General features: G+C 40.1%; 1 protein-coding gene across 1 annotated transcript in view; it reads left to right on the top strand.

Moving 5' to 3' along the window:
* Positions 1-4,315: 4,315 nt before the first annotated feature.
* Positions 4,316-23,310, top strand: part of DCBLD1 (discoidin, CUB and LCCL domain containing 1) — a 31,637-nt gene continuing 12,642 nt past the window's right edge. The window contains exons 1-7 of the mRNA XM_019613550.1: positions 4,316-4,320; positions 4,724-4,980; positions 14,118-14,255; positions 14,787-14,838; positions 15,565-15,637; positions 17,146-17,279; positions 22,424-22,464. Of these exons, the coding sequence (XP_019469095.1) occupies positions 4,316-4,320; positions 4,724-4,980; positions 14,118-14,255; positions 14,787-14,838; positions 15,565-15,637; positions 17,146-17,279; positions 22,424-22,464 (700 nt within the window). The remainder of the gene's footprint in view (positions 4,321-4,723; positions 4,981-14,117; positions 14,256-14,786; positions 14,839-15,564; positions 15,638-17,145; positions 17,280-22,423; positions 22,465-23,310) is intronic.

Here is a 23,310-nt window from a genome sequence, read left to right as displayed (position 1 = left end):
CAGAGACATGGATGATGAGATGAATTCATGCTTTTGCTGGGGATTATCGGCAAAACTTTTGCTCAATTCAGTGGCATTTTCTTTGCTTTGTCCACATCCTCCTGTAGCTGTAGCTTTTCAGAAAACACTGACTTCTAGCTGAATCCAGAATATAGGATCTGGCAGACAAGCTCTGTGCTCTCAGTAGCAGCAGGAGAGCAGGCTGGCAGCTCTCTGCTCAGGCCTCTGTGTGGACAGAAAAATGTTGGGGGATGTGGTCACCTTGTCCCAGTTACCTCCATGCAGGCAGGCTGGCATCCAGACATGAGGAATGGGGCAGAGAGGGAAATATGGCACTGGGGGGGCTTCATGATTTGGGAGGGCAGCCGTGGCTGAATGGCAGAAGGGGCTGGTAACCAGCTGAGAAATGCTCGCACCCAGAGGATGGTGGAGTGTGCGGGACCGGCTGTGTGCCCGAGCATGCTTGAGTGTAACACATATTTAGCACTGGAGTGAGGCCAAGCCTGATATTAATTGCTTAGTGAACGTGAGTCAGAAGGATGAAAAAGGCAGCTGCTTTCTGCCAGGATATTGTAGCAGAGCTTTTGAAAGCACACTTTAATATCATGCCTTGTAACCGTTTTGTAGTTGGCAATATAAACATTGTTCAGTAAAAGCTGCAGTACGTGAGAGATTCTGTAGCTGTTACGTGAGAACAGCCTCTTCCCTAGGGCAGAGCACTGCTGTATAGCCAGGGATGGGCAAGCCCAGGGGTGCGAGCCTGGGGCTCAGCCTGTGAGGTGGCTGTGGGAGAAGGCAGAAGCAATGAGGCAGCCACCCAGGTAGTACTGGATGGCAGGAGGGCACTGTGAGGAACTGGAGCTATTTCCAGAGAGATTCAACTCTGCTGCTTCTGAGACCACTGCTGTTTTGTGAAAGCTGTCCCCTTCCGAGCCACAGTATGTGTGTGCGGGGATATTCCTGTGGGCAGCTCACGTGCTTATTTGTGGGCACAGTTTTTATCACTTACATTCCTCCATGTGCCAGCCAGTGTGGCCAGGCCAAGTCCAGACATGGCAGCCTGGGGATACTTCCTTTACTTTGACCCGCACACATTAACCACACAGGCATCCAAGTGGTGGCAATGGCACTGCACACCGGTACATGCCATTGCCCTCTCCACAAGGGCAGTAGCATGGTCCATGATGTCCACTGGTGAGACCTAGGCTGGACATATGTATCACCCTCAGCAAAGACAAGGGGCAAGCAGGGAACTCTGCTTCTGCAGCAGAAGGAGCTGGTTATGGTTCAGTCCAGATATTTCCACCCTCTCCCACGGGAAACTATTTTTATCTTTGTGGTAAACAATCTTATTTCCAGTGTTGTGTGATCTCCCATGCAACCTGCGTGTAGGCTAATGGGCCCTCAATGCAGTGGCTGCAATCTTGCTCTTCATTCAAATGCCCATGAGAATGCAGTTTCTAAAGCATATTTGATGTGCTGGTGCTGAGGTGAGATTTTATGAAATCTAAGTGTGTTTTGGTTTTCTGGCTGATGAACACCTTCTGCTTAAATATTTTGCTTAGCTTCAGTCCAGTGGGAAGCCATGAAACTGGGATGTCTGTGGCAAGGCTATTAACTGCTTCCCAATAGGGTGCTAGAAAGCAGCTCCTAAAAGCAATGCTAAATAAAAAGTTAGAGTTAGCAAGAAACCCTGTGTTGAATTGGCTAGTTAAATACACCTATTTCCATTCACAAGAGCTGTGCCTATAGAAAAGAAGAATGTGATATGAGGAAGACTCATGTAAGACTCAATGTATTTGAGGTTTGGTCAATGCATTTCTACTGAAAAACAAAATTTAATGTAGAAAATAACAATAGAACTTAAACTAATAGACTTGTTCACATTTTTTTATTTGAAAAGATGAAGAAAGGACTTCTTTCAATTTCCTCAATTTTTGAGCCTTTGATAAACAGTAAGTTATATTTGTAATTATTTTTTTTTTTTCTAAATGTAGTCATTAAATGTGTTTGAATGAATTATCTGAACCAGAGTCTTAGTCTGTCTTCCTTCTGTGACTTCAGACTCCTTCCCTAATGTGCGTTTTCAAGCATATTTCAGTGTAACATTTTTCTTTGCTCTGGTAATCCTGCTGAGAAAGTCAAAATGGAGAGCTGGAGTTAGAAGTGATAGTTGCTAGGGTTTGGCTTGACTTGGGGCATTGCTTCAGCTCCTGCGGCAGATGCGCTTTTACCCTGACCTTTTCCTTTGAGGCAGACAGGCAGAGCAGGGGCAGTGGAGGACTTCACAGGTTCAGGATAATGCTGTGCTTTCCTCTCATCAGCTATAGTGCCTGAATGATTGTCCTTCCCACATTACACAATTGAAAAGCTGGAAAATAGCACTTACGCTGCCTTAGTTCTAAAGATGTTCTGGTCTTATTATATTTCAGAGCTGCCTCAAAGATTTTTTAAAAAAAGAGTTTCACTGGGGACAAGACCTTGTGTAACCTGCAAAGAGGAGGACAGCGGGCTGAGGTGTCTGCAGTTTTCCTTAACCACTTTCTGCAGAAATGTGCTCTGTGACCTGTACGGCTGTCAGCATCTCACTGTGATAACAATGTCTTTTCAGCACCATGAGAAGAGTTGTACCACTTAGAATCTTTGAGGTTTTACTGAGGTGGCTCGGGCCAGAACAAACCCACTGAGATGAAAGCCAGGCAAACACTGGACTTTTGGTTTTGGAGTTCATCCCCGTGATGTCTTGTTGTGGCTGTGTAACTTTTCCCTTTATTTTCCCTTTTTGCTCTCCAATGAGGACAAGCTGCAAATCAAACTCCAGACTGCGATCACTTGGTTTTCAGGAGCTCAGCTAAAATAAAAGCTTATTGGTAGAAACACAAGGATTAAATAAGGACCATAGATAGCTTTCTTACTACACAGACCTCAGGATTGTCCCATATCCTGCTGGAAGCAATCTGATTTCACACTGTTTGCACCTCCCTGGGTCAAGAAAGCTGACAGCATATGTACTGTATCTCTCCTTATACTTTAATTCCACTGAGGAAAGTTTCCATTAAAAGGATGATTTTTCTCAAGGGACCGATTTGCTTTTTGTTTCCCTATGCATCTTAAAATCAAACAAGCTAGGAAAACAACCTTTAACAACAGGTATTTTTTTTAAATATATCAACGAAGAGATCCGAGAAGCCATTTTTAGTGTGTTTCTTGGTGAAGTGATTTTAGATTCAATAATATATAAGGTCTCTTATTCACCTCTATTCTGAGCATGAACCTGTGACAGAATTAAATAACAGGCAACAAAGCCAGAAGTAATGATAATGCTTCAAAATAAATGCTGTTGCCTGTGAATAAGCAGTTGAGTGAGATTCATGAAATGGCAGTGTAATTATATAGTTGCAAGGCATTTGATACGTTGGATCTTACCTTTGCACAGCATGCCACCTTCACCCCAGCTCCCAGAATGGTACACATTTTTATCAATAAGTCTTTTCTAGCTTTTCACATTTCAATAGTCTTATCAAATCTGAAGCTTGTTCTTTTGAGTGTTTGTGAAAGAAAACTCAGCCAGATCAAAACGACTTAACCAGAACATCTCCAAAAGTGAAATTCTAAGTAAAAATGAATTCCCAGCTTTTCTGGATTCTGTTCTATTAACGCCTCTAGAATTAGTTTGATTTTGTAGTGGTAAAGGGCAACAGCGTTCAAGATCCCTACAGAAAGAGTTGCTGTGTTCCACTTGACCATAACACTGAGGGCTGCTACACATACACATATGTGGCACCGGTTTCACTAATGTAATAGTTTCCATTTTTTCAAGGTTCAGCATAATGAGATAAGTTAGGCTTTAACACATAAATTATACATTACTGGTACACTTTTAAATAGTTCACTAAGAATTTCTTCCTCTAGTAGTCAAGGTCTCCTATCTGTCACCTGCTTCCTTCCCCTCTGTAGACGCATCCTGTTTTCCATGTCAGTCCCCACGTCCCCCCTGTATTTTCATGGACCTTTTCCTGTTGTCCTATGCTTCTGCAGCTGCTCCAAACCTGAGCTCACCCCTTGCCATGAAAATCCACTTTGCCACAGTACCAATTCTCTGCCCATGCTGGGGTGGGCTGGGTGAACACCTATTCTCTCCATGCTACCAGTGAAAAGCAGTGCTGATTGCTCTGGTAACTCTGCCGTAAAGTAGCATTTTGCTGAGGACACCCATCCCACCATTTCTGATTACCTTGTCCCCAGAGCTTTTTGCATTGTGCAAGCAGAGCAAGAAAACCAACAGGAAAGTAAGATGATTCAGGTCTGTGACAGTATGCGGTTAGGTCATGTCTGTGCATCCATGCATGATTCAGTTGCTCTCTGCCTGATGGCTCCTTACACGGAAATAGTGTGGAATGGTAATTGGGAGAAAACTGTTTGAGGAAGGATCCTACCTATTGCATGTGAAATTGCATCCTTAAGGTTTCAGTAGGGTTTGGCTGTAAATCAAAACCAGAGTCTCTGTTTATACAGAACTGTCAAATACTCTAATTCCTGTTTCCAACCCTTTTTGCTACTGCATTGCAAGATAAATATGACTCCATTTATTTTAATTACCTGTTTTTCAACAACTGTAAAACTGAGGTGGAAAATTACAAAATACTTTTTAAGAAGGTGGAATGCATTTGAGATGGTTTTGTGGTCAGCATCATCTCACATTTTTATTTTTTTTAATTGAGGAATACGTTTTGTTTTTTTTCCTTGGTTCTCCTTCTACTATTGCAGGAGATGGATGTGGGCATGTGGTGATGTATCAGGACAGCGGGACCCTGGCTTCCAAGAACTATCCTGGGACATATCCAAACTACACACTTTGTGAAAAGAAAATCCAAGTACCTCAGGGAAAACGCCTGATCTTAAAAATTGGAGACCTGGATATTGAGTCACAGAAATGTGAATCCAGCTACCTTACCATCCTGAGTTCTTCAACGATGCATGGTAAGTCAAAGCGAGTCATCTCTCCTGTATCTATTTCGTAATTAGTCAGGGTTTCAGATGAGATAACCTCTGCTATTGCTACCTGTTTGTCACCGATAGCCTTTCCTAACATACAGTCTTTAATACTTCAGATATTAAACGTGTGCAGCCGGGCTGCAGTTGAGTAAGCAATTTACACAAAAGGATAAGTGTATAAACATGCTATAACTGTGCACTTAAAAAAATAGAATGACAAAGTCCTCCCAAGAGGTCCTGAGGTCTTCCTCAAATCAGTTTTCCCAGCCAGCTGCTGCTAGGGTTTTTGATCTTCTCTGTAAAAGAGTCAAACTGATGTTCAGGTCAGTGAGCCCTTTTTCTGGCATCAGACTGAAATCCATGCAAAGATGTGGAGCTGTGAGGAGTGCCGTAACAGTAGAAGAAACTCGTGAATTGCAAGTCCATACGATTTTGCCAGCTGGGTGCAGGCTATAGCCCTTCAGGCAGCTGAGGTTGAGTGTACTATACTGGACATTACAGGCAAAGCAGATTCAGAGGAAAAAGAAAATGAAGAGGCAAGCCACAACAAGCTGTCAAGGTGACCCAGCTCATTGCTTGTCTCAGTGCAATATGTGGTTCACCCAAGCTCAGGTCTCATAATAGTAAAGAGAGATGATTGCCTTTAATTCATGAGCATGGTAGGCCTATAATTCATCTGGTAAGATAAGATCAGGTGAAGTATTAAAGCCTCTCTCACAAATGAAGATAAAGGTAATTATTGCTCATCACAAGGGATGTATTACATTTTGAAGCAGCCTTCAACAAGAGTGAACACTGACATGTTCATATCTAAGCCTTGCATATAGCTTTATCTGAAGTATAAGGAATGTTTCTGTTTGTGCACTTGGATTTATTTGTTTATGTTTATGTTCATATACCTGTAAGAAAGGAATTCTGTTTACTTGAAGCACACTGTCTGTACTTGGCAGTAGTAATATGGGTTTAGTAGTGCATTATCATAACTTTGAATGATTTTTACTGATATTACCTTAACATTTCAAATCAAAGGCTTATCTAAGAAACGAAGATAAATCAGTCAATTGCTTTTTGGAGTAAAAAAAGAAGCTTGAATTCTAATTCAAATTTTGGCTCCTTACACAACAGCCCCAAGGCATCTTCATATAGTTGAGTCTTGCAGCTATTCAGCCTATAAACACAGAATGCTGGTGTATTATGCAATCAAGCCCATGTAATGAATTTTTTAAAGTGTTCCCACGCCCATTTTCATACCTGATTAGTAATATCTGATGCATGTGGACTATAATTTGCATCCTTTGTAACAAACTGCACAATTAGCAGATTTTGCTTCTATTTCATTAAACAGGTTTTACAACTTAAGCAGACATGCTATCTGTAATGTTTTTTGTGGCCTACAGCTTGCTGTAGACTTTCCTATATACAGAGTCCTTTCTTTACATTCAGGTAGATCTATGTAGTGAGGAAATAGCACTATATGCAAAATATCATGGTACCACTTGTGTTTTAAAAGACAGGAATTCACAGAGGAGATTAAGACTTTTCTAAGTGTGTTGTTTCAACAGTTTGCTATAGTTCTAGAGTTCAATAAGTGTTTATGTAAGCAAAAGGAACCCTCTGAGCACTGCTAAGCACATTTGGTTCTGTAAGGAGTCCTTTCAGATGGCTGCTTCTCAGTCCAGGTTTCCTTTCTACAGCTCACCCCTCTCCCATGAAGCAGGTTGGTATCTTCATTCAGGAAGATTTTGACCTTTGCCATTGAATTTTTTAATAGGATGATGGAGATCTGAAAATACTTTGCAGGCATTGGAACTTCTAGCAGTTAAAAATTAATGTTTGACTGTTTGGGGATGTCTGTACCTGACCAGGGCTTAAAAAGGAAAATCTAAAAAGCTGAGTGTGAAACCAAGCGGTGTGAACATTACTCATACTTCAAATTAGCCAGACAGCCTCTGCTCTTTGAGGTATGCAATTATCAGGAAATAAGGTCCCAAGGGAAATATGTTTTAAATACTACTCTGATCTCTTCAATTCCACGGAATACAAGACAGGCAATATCAGTATGCATGCAACATTTTATTGAGAAGTGCATCTGAAGCCTAGAAAATTGATCAGAGACAAAACACCACACCATGTGCATGTAAATACATTAGTGTAAGCAAGTCTTCTGATGACAAAGTATTCTGTCCTTTCACGTTTGTCCCATAGGTCTTTATATATAACTGTGATTCATTCACTGTAATAACCTCCTGCTGGGATTCATGGAATACACAAGGAGTAACTCAGTTCATGTCTGGGGTATTTGTGTCCCATGCACCAAAGGGAAACTGTGGATTTATGTTAGCCAGGTGATTTCTTTGCTTTAGCAAGCCTGTAACTACAGATTAGGCAAAAGAATACTGATATGTGAGATGTGTTTAAGTTCAGGGCATTCATCCCATCTTGTACACTTACCCAGGAATACTTTGGATTTAATTCCTTCCTAGAATGATGTCTAGCACTGAGTATGCTGATTTACTAATCCTCCCCACTCATATGGAACACAAACTTTACAGTACAGTTCTCACTTTTGATACTTCTCAGCTTTGATGAACCTATGAAGGCAGCCATTGCTTTTACATTTCCACAATATTGCCATCAAAAGGTGGTCATTAAATAATCTTAATGATGCTCTAAAACTGGAGCCGTAAAGTGGCTGAACACTCTGTCTCAGGGTTATTATTCTTCCCATTGTTTTCTTCGAGGTTAACAGGAGGAATGACACTGTAGTAAGCCTTTTCTTTCCAACTGCTGGCTTTCCATTCAGACTTAGATGTGAAAACATTCATCATCAGTCAGTACAGGTAGAGTAACACCAGTTTTGCTGAAACTGAATCACCTTTGTCTGGTAAATCTTTAAATGTTAGCACAACTCTGCACATGTTTTCTCTGAGAGAAATAAATAGTGTCCCTTTTCAAGGGCACGGCTTTGCATTAAGCAAAAACAGGGTGGATTCTTCTATTTTCCACACAGAAGGGATTTAGAATAGAAAATAACAGCAAGTACGTTTCATAGTGTGGACAGGATACAGCCTTCTCTGAAATGCTTTTCTTCTAGAGTTAATTGCATTAGCTGAGCATATTAAAAATACCGAGCTCTGAAAAGAGCTTCTGATTTTTTAATTAGTTAAAGGGATATGTGAAAACAAGATTAACCATGTGGTCCCTGTAGTTCTCAGGAACACAACAGCCATTGCTATACCACTTATGAACATATTAACAAAAATGTTTTTAAGGCTTGACAGAAATGGCTTTTGCTCAGCTTCTTTTCATGACTATCAAATTTCTGAATCTCTTTTGACCCTTTTTGCTTGCCTTTTTCACTCTTTTCTCAACTAATGGCTTAGTATTTTTTCCCTTAATTTTTGTGAGATGATCATAAGTCTTTGACTGGAGAGAGAATAAAGAACAGATAAGTGCCTACTTCCATTCACTTGCAGTCAGTAGGAGGTTGATGTGTTCCTCTGGGGTGGATGTCAGATCTGCTGAGTGACTAGTAATAATTTGGAGAGTTAACGCAGTTAACTTCTTGCATAATTTGCACTCAGTGACTAGTGTGAAATAGCAAAAGAAATTACTGGAAATGCTCTTTTCTCCCCGCAGCCATTCACTGATGGTTGTTAGGAAAACTGAGCATTCGCTGATGTGTGAGTGTCTGGTGGCTGCTGAGAGTCAGCGTGCATTGTGTGTGTGTGTGTGTGTGTGTGTATGTGTATGTGTGTGTGTATGCAGGAGAACCAAATGCCTTCAAGTGCCTCACACCTGTCATCATGGCGAGAGGGGAGTCATCGAACCACCCGTCCTTACTACAGATTGTAATATGTGTCTTTCTTGAACAGAGGGTGCGCCCAAGCTTCTTTTTCACTCCTCAAAGGAAACTTGTTATTGCAGTATTGTTTCTGGTATTTCAGGAAATCCAGTGAAATGCCCAGACAAGTTCTCACTGAAGATGAAGCCGAGCGATTTCTTAACAGTCAAAACTCTGTTAACAGTTGGGTTTCGCCTGAATGGTTACAGCAGCTTTCAAAAGATTTAGCTGTAAAACAATGACTTTGCTTTTCTTTTATCAAATGGCCTCATTCATTTTAGATTCATAAACTGTATTGTGCTTTTTTTCTGAGTTATTTTGTTAAACAGGTACATCTCTTTGCTAAAGATTCATAACTGGGCTTCTGTCCTTGGGTTTAGCTAATACCTCAGGCACAGTGTTAGGTGAGGTCAGGCAGGCAGACCTACAGCCTGCAGGACAGGTGACCCAGGCTCTCTGTTTATAAACTGTTATTAATTACTTTTTTTACCTGACTGCTTCCTAAAACAAGTAACTCTTAGACTTATTCTGAAGTCAGACTGTGTTGTGCAGTTAAATGCTGAATAATGAGACTGTCTCACCCTGAGTAACAGATGTGACTTCCCTATCAACTCATACCTATTGAGCATTAAACACCACTTTTATTCTGCCCCGCACAGTGGAGTCTTCTCTTTTTCTTGGTAGCGGGAGAAGAGTTACCAGCTATGCTCAGTCATTGCATATGAAAGTGAAGCATGTGTATGAATGTGGGATGGAGACAAATTTCAAAAATGCGCATCTTCACACAAGAAATCCTTGCAGTTTTTGTGAGCTGTTTGTGCAAACCTTTTACAAACTGGCTGAGTTTTTAGCTCTGAAATGATGCAGGCATACTCCATGTTCATCATATCCCCTGTCCTTCTTCAGCTATTGAGGTACTTCAAAACGTGCAGAAACAAACAGCATGTAGGCCTTGCTGCTTGGTATGAGAAGTGAGCCCTCTGGCAGAGCACTTCTTAAGGGAAGTAGAAAGAATAAAGGAGCACAACTCTACAAAATGACCTCAGGAAATGTTCCAGAGTTTGGCTGACAGTAGAAGTAAACTAGACTTCATAAAAACAGACAACGTTGTAAAGATCATCAGATTTGCAAAACAATGCTATTGTCAAAAAGACAAAAGTGGTAGACTATTACTAACATTTTAAAAACAAACAAAGCATAAAATAACTTCTTTGGTCTCCAGAGGAGGCAGTCAAAGGATATACATGAGACCATTCACCGTGTATTTCCCAGGACATTAATACTGCCTGGAAACAATAATTTCAAAATAAGAGTATTGCATTTAAGCCACCTAAACCATATCAACAGATTAGGAGTTCTAGAAGAAAGGCATTAAATATTAATTTTAGAGAATATTAAATTAGGAACATTCAAGATCCATAAGCCCCTAATAGCTCTCCTGCAGAATTTAAAAAATACATATCTATTAATGAATATGGAGCGAACAGACGGAACCACAGTTCTGTCAGCTCTTCAGCAAGATGCCAAAAAAAGAAAGGCCCTGATATGTAGATATACTAATACTGAAGTATGGAGAACACCTACTCAATTTCATGACATATAACACATCTGTTTATTAAATCAAAATCTTTCCTTTGTTCTTAGTAAACAAACCAAACAACCCTGCCTCCTCCTTATCCTAGCAGACATCCAGCAGAGTCACTGAAAGAGGAAGCAAGGAGAAAGATCAACATTCATGACTTGTTTTTCAAACTGAATATGCAAAGCAACCCACCTCACAACTAACTTTAGAAGATGAAAAACTGATAAAGTGATCTGGCAGTTTTCAAAAGGAATCTTAAAAACTTCTGGCATAGTCCCAAGTATAAAAATTAAATGCTTATCCAGAGTCAAGTCCAAACGCTGCAATAAAAGTTAACAAGGCCTTTAAATGAGTTTCTCCCTTTCAAACTGGGCGCAAACCAAAGCTTTCTCCTTCATCCCTCTTCTCCTCTGAGGTTGCTCAGTATTCCTATAGACAGGCTGTCAACAGACTCTATATGGAATACTCAGAGAAAAGAGGGACCGTACGTAAATCTTAGAAGTAGATGATAAAGATCCATGCAAGTGGAAAGTACTGCCTAGGAAATACAGTTTCAGTTTAAGTAGAATTGCTACAGGTGCTGATGGATTTTAATCTACTAATGTGTATAAAATCTCCTAATCTGTGTATTTAAAGGGACACTAGGTATGTCAGTGGAGAGAAAATATGCTGGGTGCTACTGTGTGTAGAGAAAGCGCATCTCACTCAGGCACAGCATGAACCAAAATCTCAGAAGTCTGGGAGAGTATGATTTCTCAGGCTTTATAATATTAAAACAAATGGAGAGCGGCTGTGCTGCAAGTACATAGGAAAGAGTACATGTAGTTAAAAACAGTCTCATTATTTTTCTGAAGGAAATTAGAAGACAGAAACATAAAATTCTCCAAACTGAGAATTCAGTCCAAGCTGACCTTAAAGAACTTGCCTTGACCCCAAATCCATTTTATTTAGTAAGAATTGCCAGTTTTTATATGGGGAATTTCTTGAAAGACTGTTGGTGTAAAATGAATTGATTGTGGGGAAAATGAGAATCAGAGGTCAAAAGGTCACTGCAAAAACTGGGCAAAATGGAGAGATTAGCTGCTAACCAGAAAGCTGTGTTATTCAGTAAATCAGATGTGCTTGCATTGCTCACTATTAAGAACTGAAGAGAGAGGAATGACACTTTTTGAAAAAACTGGCTGCGTGCTTGTAGTTCTTTCACATAATAAAACCAAAACAGTATCTCCAGGAACAGAAGTAGGGATGTGAGGTGGTGCTTGTACCCTTTTCTAAACCATAGTTCTCAGTGCAAATTTCTGTATTTGATAGCATGCATGCAATTAAGCTTTACTAGATATCATGGAAGTTTGATATGACCTGGCTGTGTATTGCTGATGTTACCTGAATTATTGGGAAGAACTGTGTTGAAATACTTTGCAAGGCTTCATCTGTTTGCAATGAGAGAACAAGAGTGTTTTCTGTTATTAGTATCTGTTTTTGTTTTTTTTTTTTAAATCTATGCAGATAGGTGATTCATACAATTTTGGAAAGTATTAATGTTTCTTGCTTTTATATTCTTTATGATAAATTAAGTTGATCCTAGATCTCCTTAGTTTAGAGCCACGCACTTATCTCTGGGTACACCAGAATCACCCTTGACAGAACTAGGAGATAACCATAGATTTGTAACCCTTATTGGATTTGTTACTTCGTATAAACTTGTCTTCAGGCATTGCATGCTGATTTCTTAATCTGTTTCCGAATTATTGGCTTTCATATTATACAACTCTATGAGTCTAGACTTTCTTATTTTATTTTATCATTTTTACTTATGACATGTGATTTGTTTGTATAATTACCTGGAACATATGTAGACTTGCTATTGGAGGAGACAGCTAATCCTGACCCAGCCGGTGTGTGGTTGAGTGAGTCAGCCATCAAAATTATACCTACAGAGTGGATATGTCACTGCTAATCGCTGTTAGGGAAAAAGGAAAAGAGCATTGGTGAGAAAATATACAGTCGGTCCCTGAGACAAAAAAAGACTAATGCTTTCTCAGGTGTTTCATTTTGAAGAAGCACAACACCTTCCCGTCTTCTCCCCTTTCTTTCTCTCTTCCTATACTTCGGAAGAAAAATAAAGTTCTAAGTTAGCACTTCTCCCACTGCATTCTGACACAAAAGACCTTCTCAAATAAAACACTCGTGCAGTTGTCTGGTATGACACAGTGTCAAATGCTCTCTTTTTGATAAGTTCATTTCCTAAGCAATTTGTTTAACCCTTTTTATAGATATTGTTTTCTCTAACTAAGTCATGACTCATTTTTGACACAGTAGTACTGAAGGGAAATGTCACAATTGTCACTTGTTTCTCTGCCTGCCTGGCTTTGTTATAATTTTACAAGCCAAAAAAGACAGAATCTGTCCTTTAATTTGTCCTCTTCTGCTGACAGCTGGCTGTCATTGCCTCTGACTGGGCTACCCTACAGGATGACCTCCTAGCTGCTATAAGGCTGATTAAGTATTTGGAAAAGACAGTATCAAACAAAATGAAGGGGCTTTTAGACACCTGTCCAGAAGGCTCTTCAGTTTTGTGCTGTACTTTGATTGCAATTTCTTGTACTCTCAGTTCTAAGGTACCATAAAGTATCCACCACCAAGAAAATGAGATTGTCCTGGAAAAAAGTCAAAGGGATCATTTTCCATCCCAAGGTCTTGCTTTATTATACAAAACCTGTTATAATTCTCAACAGAATAGATGGTCTGAGGGCTTCTAAATAGGAAAGTGTTTGCCATTTCACAAAACCTCTTATTAGCACTTTATATTGTAAACATCCCCTTAAATTCAAAGTATATCCAAAGTGCTTTTGATTTCCTATGTCCTCTGCTTGAGGGCAGCCAGAAACAAATGTTTGCACCCAAGTGTGGTGATGGAAGGCAAGACTATGGCAATTTCAAAAGAAAGCTCCCCTCAGGAAGTGACTTCTGAAGAAGCAAATGTAATTGTGAGAGCCTGCTGGTACAAGAAAGGGGTGTCCTGAGGAGTGCTCCAAGATACTGCAGTTGGTAGCTATAAAACCATTATCTAATTCAATGTAGGCATAAGACTCGTGTCTCCTTTTCCTACTCCCTTCCTCTCCCTCTTTACTTTGTCTTAAGCTCAGGAAATCTAAACTATATTTTTCAGTGGTCTGGTGATGTTTTTAAAACACCAATAAATGCAGAAATTTTCTAATTAGTTCCTGCTCATAAACTTGACACATGGAACACACATCCTTTAAGACCAGGTGTGCTGTTTGTGTTCTTAAGCTTTTCAGAATAGCTGCTCTGCTGAAGAAGCTGTAGCACATCCTCTGTAGATCCCTTGGATTGCCTTTCCACATTCATTCCATTCTTTTCTCTCCTGAGTTACTGCTGTATTTAAGAACACTCTACTTCAAAGGTGGAAGAGTATTAATCATTTTCTTGAGGCTTATGTGATGAGAGATGTTAATGCTAGAATTTATGCCATGAAGGGACAATTGGATTCTTGCCATTCTTTGTCAAGGCAACTTTGGAGCTCATGCCCATAAAAGACTGATGCTAAAGCCCTTTTGTCAACATGTCAGTTGGTTCTGAAGGAGGATTAGCATGTTATGAAATTCTTTATTTATCATGAGAATATTCCAGCCTAACTATCTCATCTAAACTCTGAAATCTTTGTTCTATCTGTAGGACCCTACTGTGGTAATATGATGCCTGTTCCCAAAGAAATCATTCTGGACAGCAATGAAGCAACTATCCACTTTGAGAGTGGATCCCATATATCAGGACGAGGCTTTCTGTTGTCTTATGCCAGCAGTGATCATCCAGGTAAAGCACTGTTTCTAAAGGACGAGCAGCATAGTCCTCCCTAATTCATTATCTTCTCTACCACAGACTTTGGCTTATATGTTTGGTCCTAAATGTTTTCAGGTGTCTTGTTGGCATGAAATATCATCTTTTTGACAGCATGTGTACAAGAAACAATAGTAACATCGAGTAGATAAAAAAGCTGCTGAAAACTTACCTAGATAATTTGTAGAACAGGCCCAGTGAAACAGAAAATGAGAAGCCTCTGTATTCAGGGCTTTTACCACACAGTGAGAGGATGAAGCAATTGGAGAGGTGAAGAGACAAAATCTACATTTAATATTCTGGGGGGTGTTCCTATGCATCTTTGTTGAAGGTATGTAAAATATGAGTAGAAGCGGGAGATGAAAAGGATGAGGGAAAACCATAGCTGTTGTTTTATCTCTAAGTATATACAGAGAAGTCTTCAAATGCAATTTCATGTTTAAGCCAAACATTTTTCTGTATTTCTATGTCTTGCAACTTGCATTGACATTTGTAAACATTTCACAGATCTAATCACATGTCTGGAACGAGCAAACCACTACACAAAGACTGAGTACAGGTAAAGAAGGTTTATATCTTTCTTCACTGTTTCTTACTTTTCTGTGTCACCTGATCAAATTGCTGTAAAATATCACATAAGACATGAACAGTCTTAATTTTCTGGAAAAGTGAATGTTTTTGAGCTATAATACGACAGTAGTGTCAGGCCTCGTTGTGTGAATCACTAGTGCAGAATGGAAATCTGCAGCCCAGGAAAACAAGAGAATATTGTTACAAAACTCTCAGCAATCCTCATTTGGGAATGCATGCGTATGCTATATGTAAAAAGAATTTCCACTTTGAAATTCAAAGTAGCCTTGAATACCATGGCATCTCCTGAGAGCAGATCATGCCTCAGCTGATAAAAGATCATCTGAGGACAAGCTATAATTTCTGGGCTCCTTGATAGGATTTGAAATGGTAATTAATTGTACTTTACTGGTTACTTGCCTGGATGTGCATGCGGACTTCTTATCTGGGCTGAAAGCTTGAGTAATAACATTCCTAGAACAACAGGATTGAACAAAATGCACTTGAAGAACTGTTATTGTAGTTCTTTGTGTGCTGCTATGTGCAGTCCACTCAAGGGCACTTCTGTTTACCTTCTGTAATCACTAATGAACAGTCAACCAGAACATATTGCTGAAGTATCTATGGGTCTGAGAGCTTTTCTTTTGCATGGGTTTGTTTGTGTGTGTCATCATGACAGTCCGGGTTTTAAATAAGTCTTTTTCTTTTACTACAGCAGATACTGTCCTGCTGGCTGCAGAGACATCGCAGGTGACATTTCTGGGAATATAGAAGAAGGATACAGAGATGTAAGTACCCAATATAAAGAGAGGAAATTAATAAAACCAGAAAAGACAATCCATTGCTCCGTTACATAGCACAGTTTGGTTTCAGTTTTTGCTGCTCAGCTTTTGTAAATAGTTCTTCCCAGCTGTGTTACATTCTACTATCAGTATATTAGTATGTTATCAGTGTACATTAAGCATATACTGAAAGACTTTTCAAACAGACTAATCAATTGTGTGAGAACAAAGTCCACTGATTGTCAAACTAACACACTAACTCCAGGTTTCTGCCTTTTGGAGCTATAGGGTTTTTCCTTCTTGAGGCAGCATTCTTTGGTGTCCTAAATACTCCTATGAATTTACCTTATGCTTGTTTAAAATCCATGTGCATTTCTTTTCTGATGTTATCTCTCAGAGGAATAAAATGCATTTCCATTATTTGAAGGTTTTCTTTAAGATTCAGCCTTCAGTATTGCAGGAACATGCTCTAAGATGAAATTAAATTTATACATTGTCCAATCACATCCCACCGATAACTAAAAAACATTTTGGATCAGTTTTTATTAACTGTTCACTCCTTAAAGCAAAGCTGCCTGAGTGGTTACATTTATCCCCAGTTCCTATCACACACTGCTCTGCCTCTGAAATCTTGACATCTTTCAGAGTGGAGTTAAGATTAATCCTACCACTGAAGTAAAACCCCACCATATCACAAATAAAGCAGTTGCTGAGTCTCCAGAAAGCCCATGCATAACCTGTTCATCCAGTTACTCAAGCATACCATCCCATTCAGGAGAATGGGAGAGCTGAAAAAACAAAGAAATGCCATATTGCATTCTAATTAGCTGGAGTTATTCCTGCTGCCCAGGGTGACTGGGAAAGAAAAGCAGCACATGACATGACCTCATGCAGATGTTATCTAGGCGGAGGAGTTTTTGAAGGAAATCCTCCCTCCGCCATTAACATAGATTCAGCTTTTCTGATGAGAAAGACCTCCAAGACTCCCTGGAGCCCTACTATTCCAGTGTCCCAACACACCAGCCCTCCCTGGAAGGGGCAGGCAGACAGCCCTTCTTGCCAGGTGCTAGAAGTGCCCAAACTGGCTTCATGTGAATGACACACTGCCACATTTCCCAATGCATGCCATGCCTCAAATCTAAGGCACTATGCAGTAACAGGTAGATCTGACTGCAGGTAAGTCCGCAAAAGCCATTATTGTTTTCTCTTTGCAAAGAAGAGTGGTTGCTTTGCCTTTGACTTTGTTTTCCTGAAGTGGGCCAAATATTTATGAGGTCAAAACTTCACCACATTTTCCTAGAAGCAGATGATTACATTCTTCATTTGAGAAAAGCTTGACTTTTGGAACCATGTATTTTTTTCAAAGATAAATGTTTGTTCTTTTTAAGTCTCTCCCTATTGCTCTCATTCCTTTGCAGGACTTTATGAGCTCTTAACACTTCCACAGCTGTAGCACTATCACTTTGTCAGATTTGCCCTCTCAATTTGGGGTTTTGATGGCTTCTACTTTTCAGACCTCACTGCTGTGCAAGTCGGCGATACATGCAGGTGTTATTGCAGATGAACTGGGCGGTCAGATCAGTGTCACCCAGCAGAAGGGCATCAGCCGCTATGAAGGCGTTGTCGCCAATGGTATCTCCTCACATGAGTGAGTATTTCTGGGGCACAGGGAGTTGGGAAGGAACTTAACTTACCCACCACTGGCTCTGGGAGCAGTCCCAGACCCCAGTGTACTGGCCAGGTCATCAAATGGAGGGGAGATGCTGCACCAATGCTTTCTGGGGAAAGAGATGTCAGCTGCTGGTTTTGAGGGCTCGAGGGTTTGTCTTTATGGCTTTATTAACATGGTGTTGGCAGAGATTGTAGGAAAATGTTTCAAGTGTATGTGGCTTTATAAAGTTTAGGGCTGTATCTTCTCTCTCTTTTCTTCCTTTCCTTCCAAAATACATTTGCAAATTAGTTTTTTAGCAAATAAGTGAAGCTATGATGTTCTGTAACAAACATCTTTAATAGATGTACTAATAAGTCACACTAAATTCATGTTAAAGTGGAAAAAAAGAACAACCTAAGAATAATAAATAGAAAGTGCCATTGAGCCATGGGGGATTTAATGAATACCTTCTTAAACATTGTGCTTTTGACATGTTCGGAATTTTTCTCTTTTAGAATATTTATAGCAAGGGTGTTATATTTACCACTTATCTTCTGACTTATAATTGCACTGTTGTTGAAGTAGAAATAAATCCTCTAATCTCTATCCAGTACAGTAAGCCCTTCCAGCAACTGCCTCTGTCATCTCTGTTGGTTCGTATTTTGAATTTTTAAATGTTATCTGGGTTTTGCAATAAGCATTTTTCTTATGGGAAGGAAAATCTCCTCAGCCCCATAGACTACAAGAGCCAAGGGAATATGACTTTTCATTTTTTTCCTATTTCCCCTATGTTTGCTCCACATCCTCCCAACAATTTAACAATCATTGTTTTGTTTGTTTAAAAAAAAGATCAAGAAGAAATCCTACAGAACCGTATCAGCCATTCTGTAAATACTTGGCTTCTCCCTTCTCTCAGTGAAGCAAAAAAAGCAGACCAATTATGAAATCACTATGAAACATGCTGGTACTGAAATCAAAGCTAATTTTAAGCTATCTGTATATGCATCTCACTCCTGCATGTGATAAGCAAATTATGTAATCAAATGTTTAATTTTTAAGCCTTGTTCCCAGTGACCTTGGCCACATTCACTTTGTGAACCCAACAGAAGACATGGGCATTCATTCTGTCTATTGCTGTGCTTAACCTTAGGTGCAGGTGGAAAGTCTTTGTATACTGGTACTGTGGTTAGCTGAATACAAAGTGAGTAGCATGTAGACAACTAGCAGAGGGCATCTAAAACCTTAGTGTTTTCTATTTTCCTTAAGTATGTTGCTTCACAGCTAAAATAAATGGAAAAATGATACGATCTTGTATCAAGGAAAGCAGGACTGAGGGCTCAGCTCAGCAGTGAGTCTTTCCATAACACAAGCAATATAAATTATTTCCATCACACATGCCAGCTTTATGAAATCCTAAGAAATTAAATGTTTTGTGCCTTAATTACAGAGGTTGTAGAACCATTTACATATATTTGTGTATGTGTGATCCTTGAGAATCCCAGGAGTAACTCAGATATTAGCACATAAAATGGTATAATGAAAGACAGCTGGGATTCCCACTTGTATTTTTTCACAATACAAGAGTTAGTGAGCAACGAATGAAGCATAGAAGACAGCAAATGTAGATGTGCTGGGGAAAAACACTGTTTGCATAATTAACCCATGAACTTCACTGCCACACATCCTTTTATTGTTGCTACTCAAAATGAGTTATCCACCTCACATGAGTAATGAAGTGCCTGCAGAGATGAAAACAACTGTAACATCGAGTGATAGAACTCCCACTGACTCAAACAAGAGCCAAGATGTGTACTCCTGTGCTGAAACAGGCCTCCTGGCTTGGATTCATCCCAGTTAGTGTGAGGCTCCACAGAGAGCACCCCAGTGAGGAGTGCTGTCACCTCCTGCACGCTGGGGTAGACAGAGGTACTCCTCAAGGACAGTGCTCTCCCAAAGGAATGGGTTTGCCCTGAGGGATCAACCTATGCTTTCTGCAGATCATACAGAGGGACAAAGCTACATGGGCTCCTAGCATGTCAGATGCCTACAGGTGAGATGCGTGATTTGTAGAAATGCTGGAGGGTGAGAACAGCGATTCTTGGAATGCTTCTGCTGCCCCTGGTGGCTGGGACAGTCCCAGGAGCAGATGAAACACTGCTGTGACCTCATTGTACCAAGGGAGATAAACTGGGGATGCAGGGAGATCATTTTATCTCAAAACATGGAAATGTGTTCCTGGAAGCAGATGGCCTATTTACTATGAAAAATGAAAAAGTGCATATCATGCTTTAAAAAACTTTTTTTAATATGTATTCTCAAAGCTGCCCAGCTTCCCTGTCTTTGGGACACCTCCGCATGGCAATACATTCCTTTGAATGTTTTTTCCTTGCAAGCACCAGCAAGGAAAAACAAGTGCAAGGATAGCAGTGTTGTACAAGCTTTCTGTCCTGCCTTAAATGAAAGCTTACTCAAGTTTTTAAAAATCTCTTTTATAGCGGATTTCAGTATTAAAGATTTAAATTATTTAGTGACTTGAGCTGAAACTGACCTCGTCAAAGCTGCTGCTTGTGTGCACCGAGCTGTTAAATATCTGTGTTATAAAGTACCAGCAGAGCTATGAATCGTTTTACTTGCCAGCCCTTAAGATCTGACCTTGGCCTCCCTGATTCCATTTTCCAACGAGCTTGTTATGCTCAGTTATCTATGAGATTTCCAACTCTCATGCCCCATGTGCAGACCTGAACCCACAAATGATATAATGAATATCAAGTGGCAGGATTTATTGAGCATTTCTGCTACCCAAGGACAAATATATGGGGTTTAACTTTGTAATGTAAGCTGCCTGTGGAGGCCTGTAACTGTACATCTGCACGTGAAGTCATTTGCCTGTGAAAATGGATGAGCCTGAGTGCCTGTGAACTATGAATATGAGATTTGGGTTAACCTGTGCTGCTTATAAAAAGCTTCCTTGGGACAGATGCTGGAATAAAGGATTTGAGGTTTACATAAGCTTATAATGTGAAGCAGCATTCTCTTTTTTTTTCTCAGAGGCACCAGCACAGGTCTGCCATACAGTCCTGACAGTGGTGCTGCTGGCTAAGCAGGAAAACGAAGAGCATGGGATGATGCCATCCCTTAAAGGACAAAGTAAAATCTGTATGACAAATGCCACCTGTCACATTATGAAACTGATGAATTGCCACTTACTGAATTAGTTTGTCTTCTTCAGTGACTTGCAGAATTATAGCAGAAATATTTCAGCCTGATTTTATAGCTTTACAGGTATTAGGAGTGCTAACTTCCTCCCTTTGGTTGCTAAAATTGCAGTCTTGTAGTTTGAAAGGGAGCTCAGTGACTTTTTTTATTACAGAGGGAAGCACATAAATACATATTCGAGAAATGCTTCTGTTTTGAGTAGGTTTTACTGATCACAGTCAGTTTTTCTTTTCTTCTCTTGAACTGGATTGTTTTGTGTTCTCTAAGAAAGCAAAAATGGTTTTGGCTGCTGTTCTGAGCTGGCTGGAAGCAAGCAGAACACATCTGATGGCCCATGAGGATCGCCTGGGGGAGGATGTGGGAGGGAGGAGCTGAATTTCTCATCCTAGTGACTCCACTGCCTACGTGCCCAAATAGATCTGTTCCCTCCCAGTGCTCTCCTCTATCCCAAAGGGCCTCTTTTGCCTGCAGGCATTGGCTTTCCCTCAGTAACAAAAAGAAGCAGTGTTCTTAATGACCTTGACACCAGACCGCTTTCCACTTCCTGGTTTGCAGCACTTAAAAACCATATGGCTGTGTACACCGCTGTCAGGCTGTAGGCTGTTTGACTCTATAGGTAACCTCTGAGGAAATGATAGAATTATTTGAGTTGGAAGGGACCCTGAAAGGCCATCTAGTCCAGCTGCCCCACAATGAACAGGGACATCTACAGCTAGATCAGGCTGCTCAGAACCTTAGCCGGCCTGGCCTCAAATGTCTCAGTGGACGGGACACCTACCACCTCCCTGGGCAACCTGAAGTGTTCCTGGCTGGCAGCAAAGGGCAGCCTAATGGAGCTGGCTCAGTGCTGGAGTACTTCACTCAGTCACACTGGCCAAGAGCTTTCAGAAGGGCACCTGATACATGAGGCCACACGGAGCTGTACAGAAAGGGCCAGATGTTCAGGAAATCTGAATTTCATGTTGAAACCCAAGCTTTTATTTTTATTGTGAAGACAACTAAAGGAATCATTTTGGGATTGCAGTGAGAATCAGAAGGGAAAGTGGCTCCATGGGGAGGCTGAGAGCAGTTTTCCATGATGTAGTCATTGGGTGATGTTCTGTGTTGTGCAGAGTTGTGGAGGGTGGCCCAAGAAATGGCTTTTCTCCAGAAGTGAAGTAGCCCATGGTGCAGGGAAGAATAGGGAAACCATAGATGTGTTAACAGAACAAAAAGAAGAACTCCTACGAAGAGCTGTTGAATGCGGCTATAACAGAACCAAGCTGTTAATCTGAATGTAATCTGTTTAATCTGAGCCAGATTAAAGCAATGGGCAGTTTTCATTGCCTGACTGAGGCAAAAGGAATGGCTGGAGCTAATATGCATTAGTCATAGTCAGGCATAACTCTTTCACTGGTCCTAAGGCAATTTTCTTACCCCAGTGTGAATTTACACCAGTGTAGATTTACACCAATAGAAATTCACAGATTTCAATAAAGTTTAATTTAATTTAACTCTAATTTAAACTGATGTCAGAAGAGAACCCGGCCTCATGCTAGAGCAGTGCTTTCCTGGCTTCTTCAGCGTGCTTTGATTGTGCTGGTCTGAGGATCAGGGGGTGGAAGATTTTGCAGCAGTGATTAAGCTCCTGTGCAGAGGAATGAAGCAAAAGTGCGCAGAAAGAGTAACAGGGGTGGGGAGATGGGCAATCATCTCATATCATAGAGCAGAGAAAATGCTGAAAGCTGCTAGAACAGCGCTGAATTCTGTCACAGCATGGGATGCACGAGAGTGCTCTGAGGGGGGTAGATAGTCAAGAGCACTGCCAACCTGACCAGAGATACTTTGCTGGATGAAAGGTTATTCTGTATAGCGCCAAAGCCACCCATTTCTTATCATTCCTATGGCTGTTTCCTCAAAGAGTGAATTATCTTTTTTTCTTACAGTGGTTCGCTGTCAGATAAGCGGTTTATGTTTACTTCAAATGGTAAGAATAATGGCCTTATTTTTACCTTTTTATTTAAGTATTTCCTCAAAAGTTTTGGAAAGTAATCAGAAGAATGCTAGGCTGTGTCTAGAAAAGGTATTTTAAGACAGTTATTTTTTTTAAAACTGGCAGGTTGAATAAAAAATAGAAGTGAGGTGAAATGAGCTGGAAAAAAAAAAAAACAGGAATAAGTCATCTGCACATAGATGAGAAAAAGGAATAGCATTCTGATATTACAGTTCTGGTGCTAGCATATGAAAAATGGCAATCAGATAGTTCCATTTTTATGTACTTTAGGTGGCAGAAAATGAAAGCAGTTTTTCTTCAGACACTTATTAGTTCCATCTTCATTATACAAGAACTAAAACATACAGAGGGATGGAAATATATTTACATTGAACTTACACAGAACTAGCTTTTGTTTATGACTTTCAAAGATTCAAAATGTCTTTAATCTGTCGAGCTGTTAATTTGCATAAAACATAGAAAAGCAGGGGGAAAAGTTCGTGCTCATTCATTTGAATTATATTTCAGTCATCTTAGATAAAATCATTTACTATTCCAGTGAAAACTTCAGAACATGTATAGGCCTTTGTAATTGTCAGGAAATTATTTTTAACTCATTGAAACCATATTGCACTGGCCTGTTCTCTCTGAAGAACCTTGATGTGCAGATATTTTGTGGGTTCTTTGGAGGATTTTGTAATGCTTACCTGAAGCTATTACCTTCATGATATCACCTCTTGGCAGCAGTATCAAGGAGCTTCATTAATGAGGAACTTTCCTAGCCCTAATTGCAGGTGAAAAACATGAAATATTTACAGTAAAGCGTTCCTTTCAGTAAAG

The sequence above is a fragment of the Meleagris gallopavo genome, chromosome 2 (assembly GCF_000146605.3).
Source record: "Meleagris gallopavo isolate NT-WF06-2002-E0010 breed Aviagen turkey brand Nicholas breeding stock chromosome 2, Turkey_5.1, whole genome shotgun sequence".
In the NCBI taxonomy this organism is placed as follows: Eukaryota; Metazoa; Chordata; class Aves; order Galliformes; family Phasianidae; genus Meleagris; species Meleagris gallopavo.
This window is presented reverse-complemented; position numbering and strand designations above follow the sequence as displayed.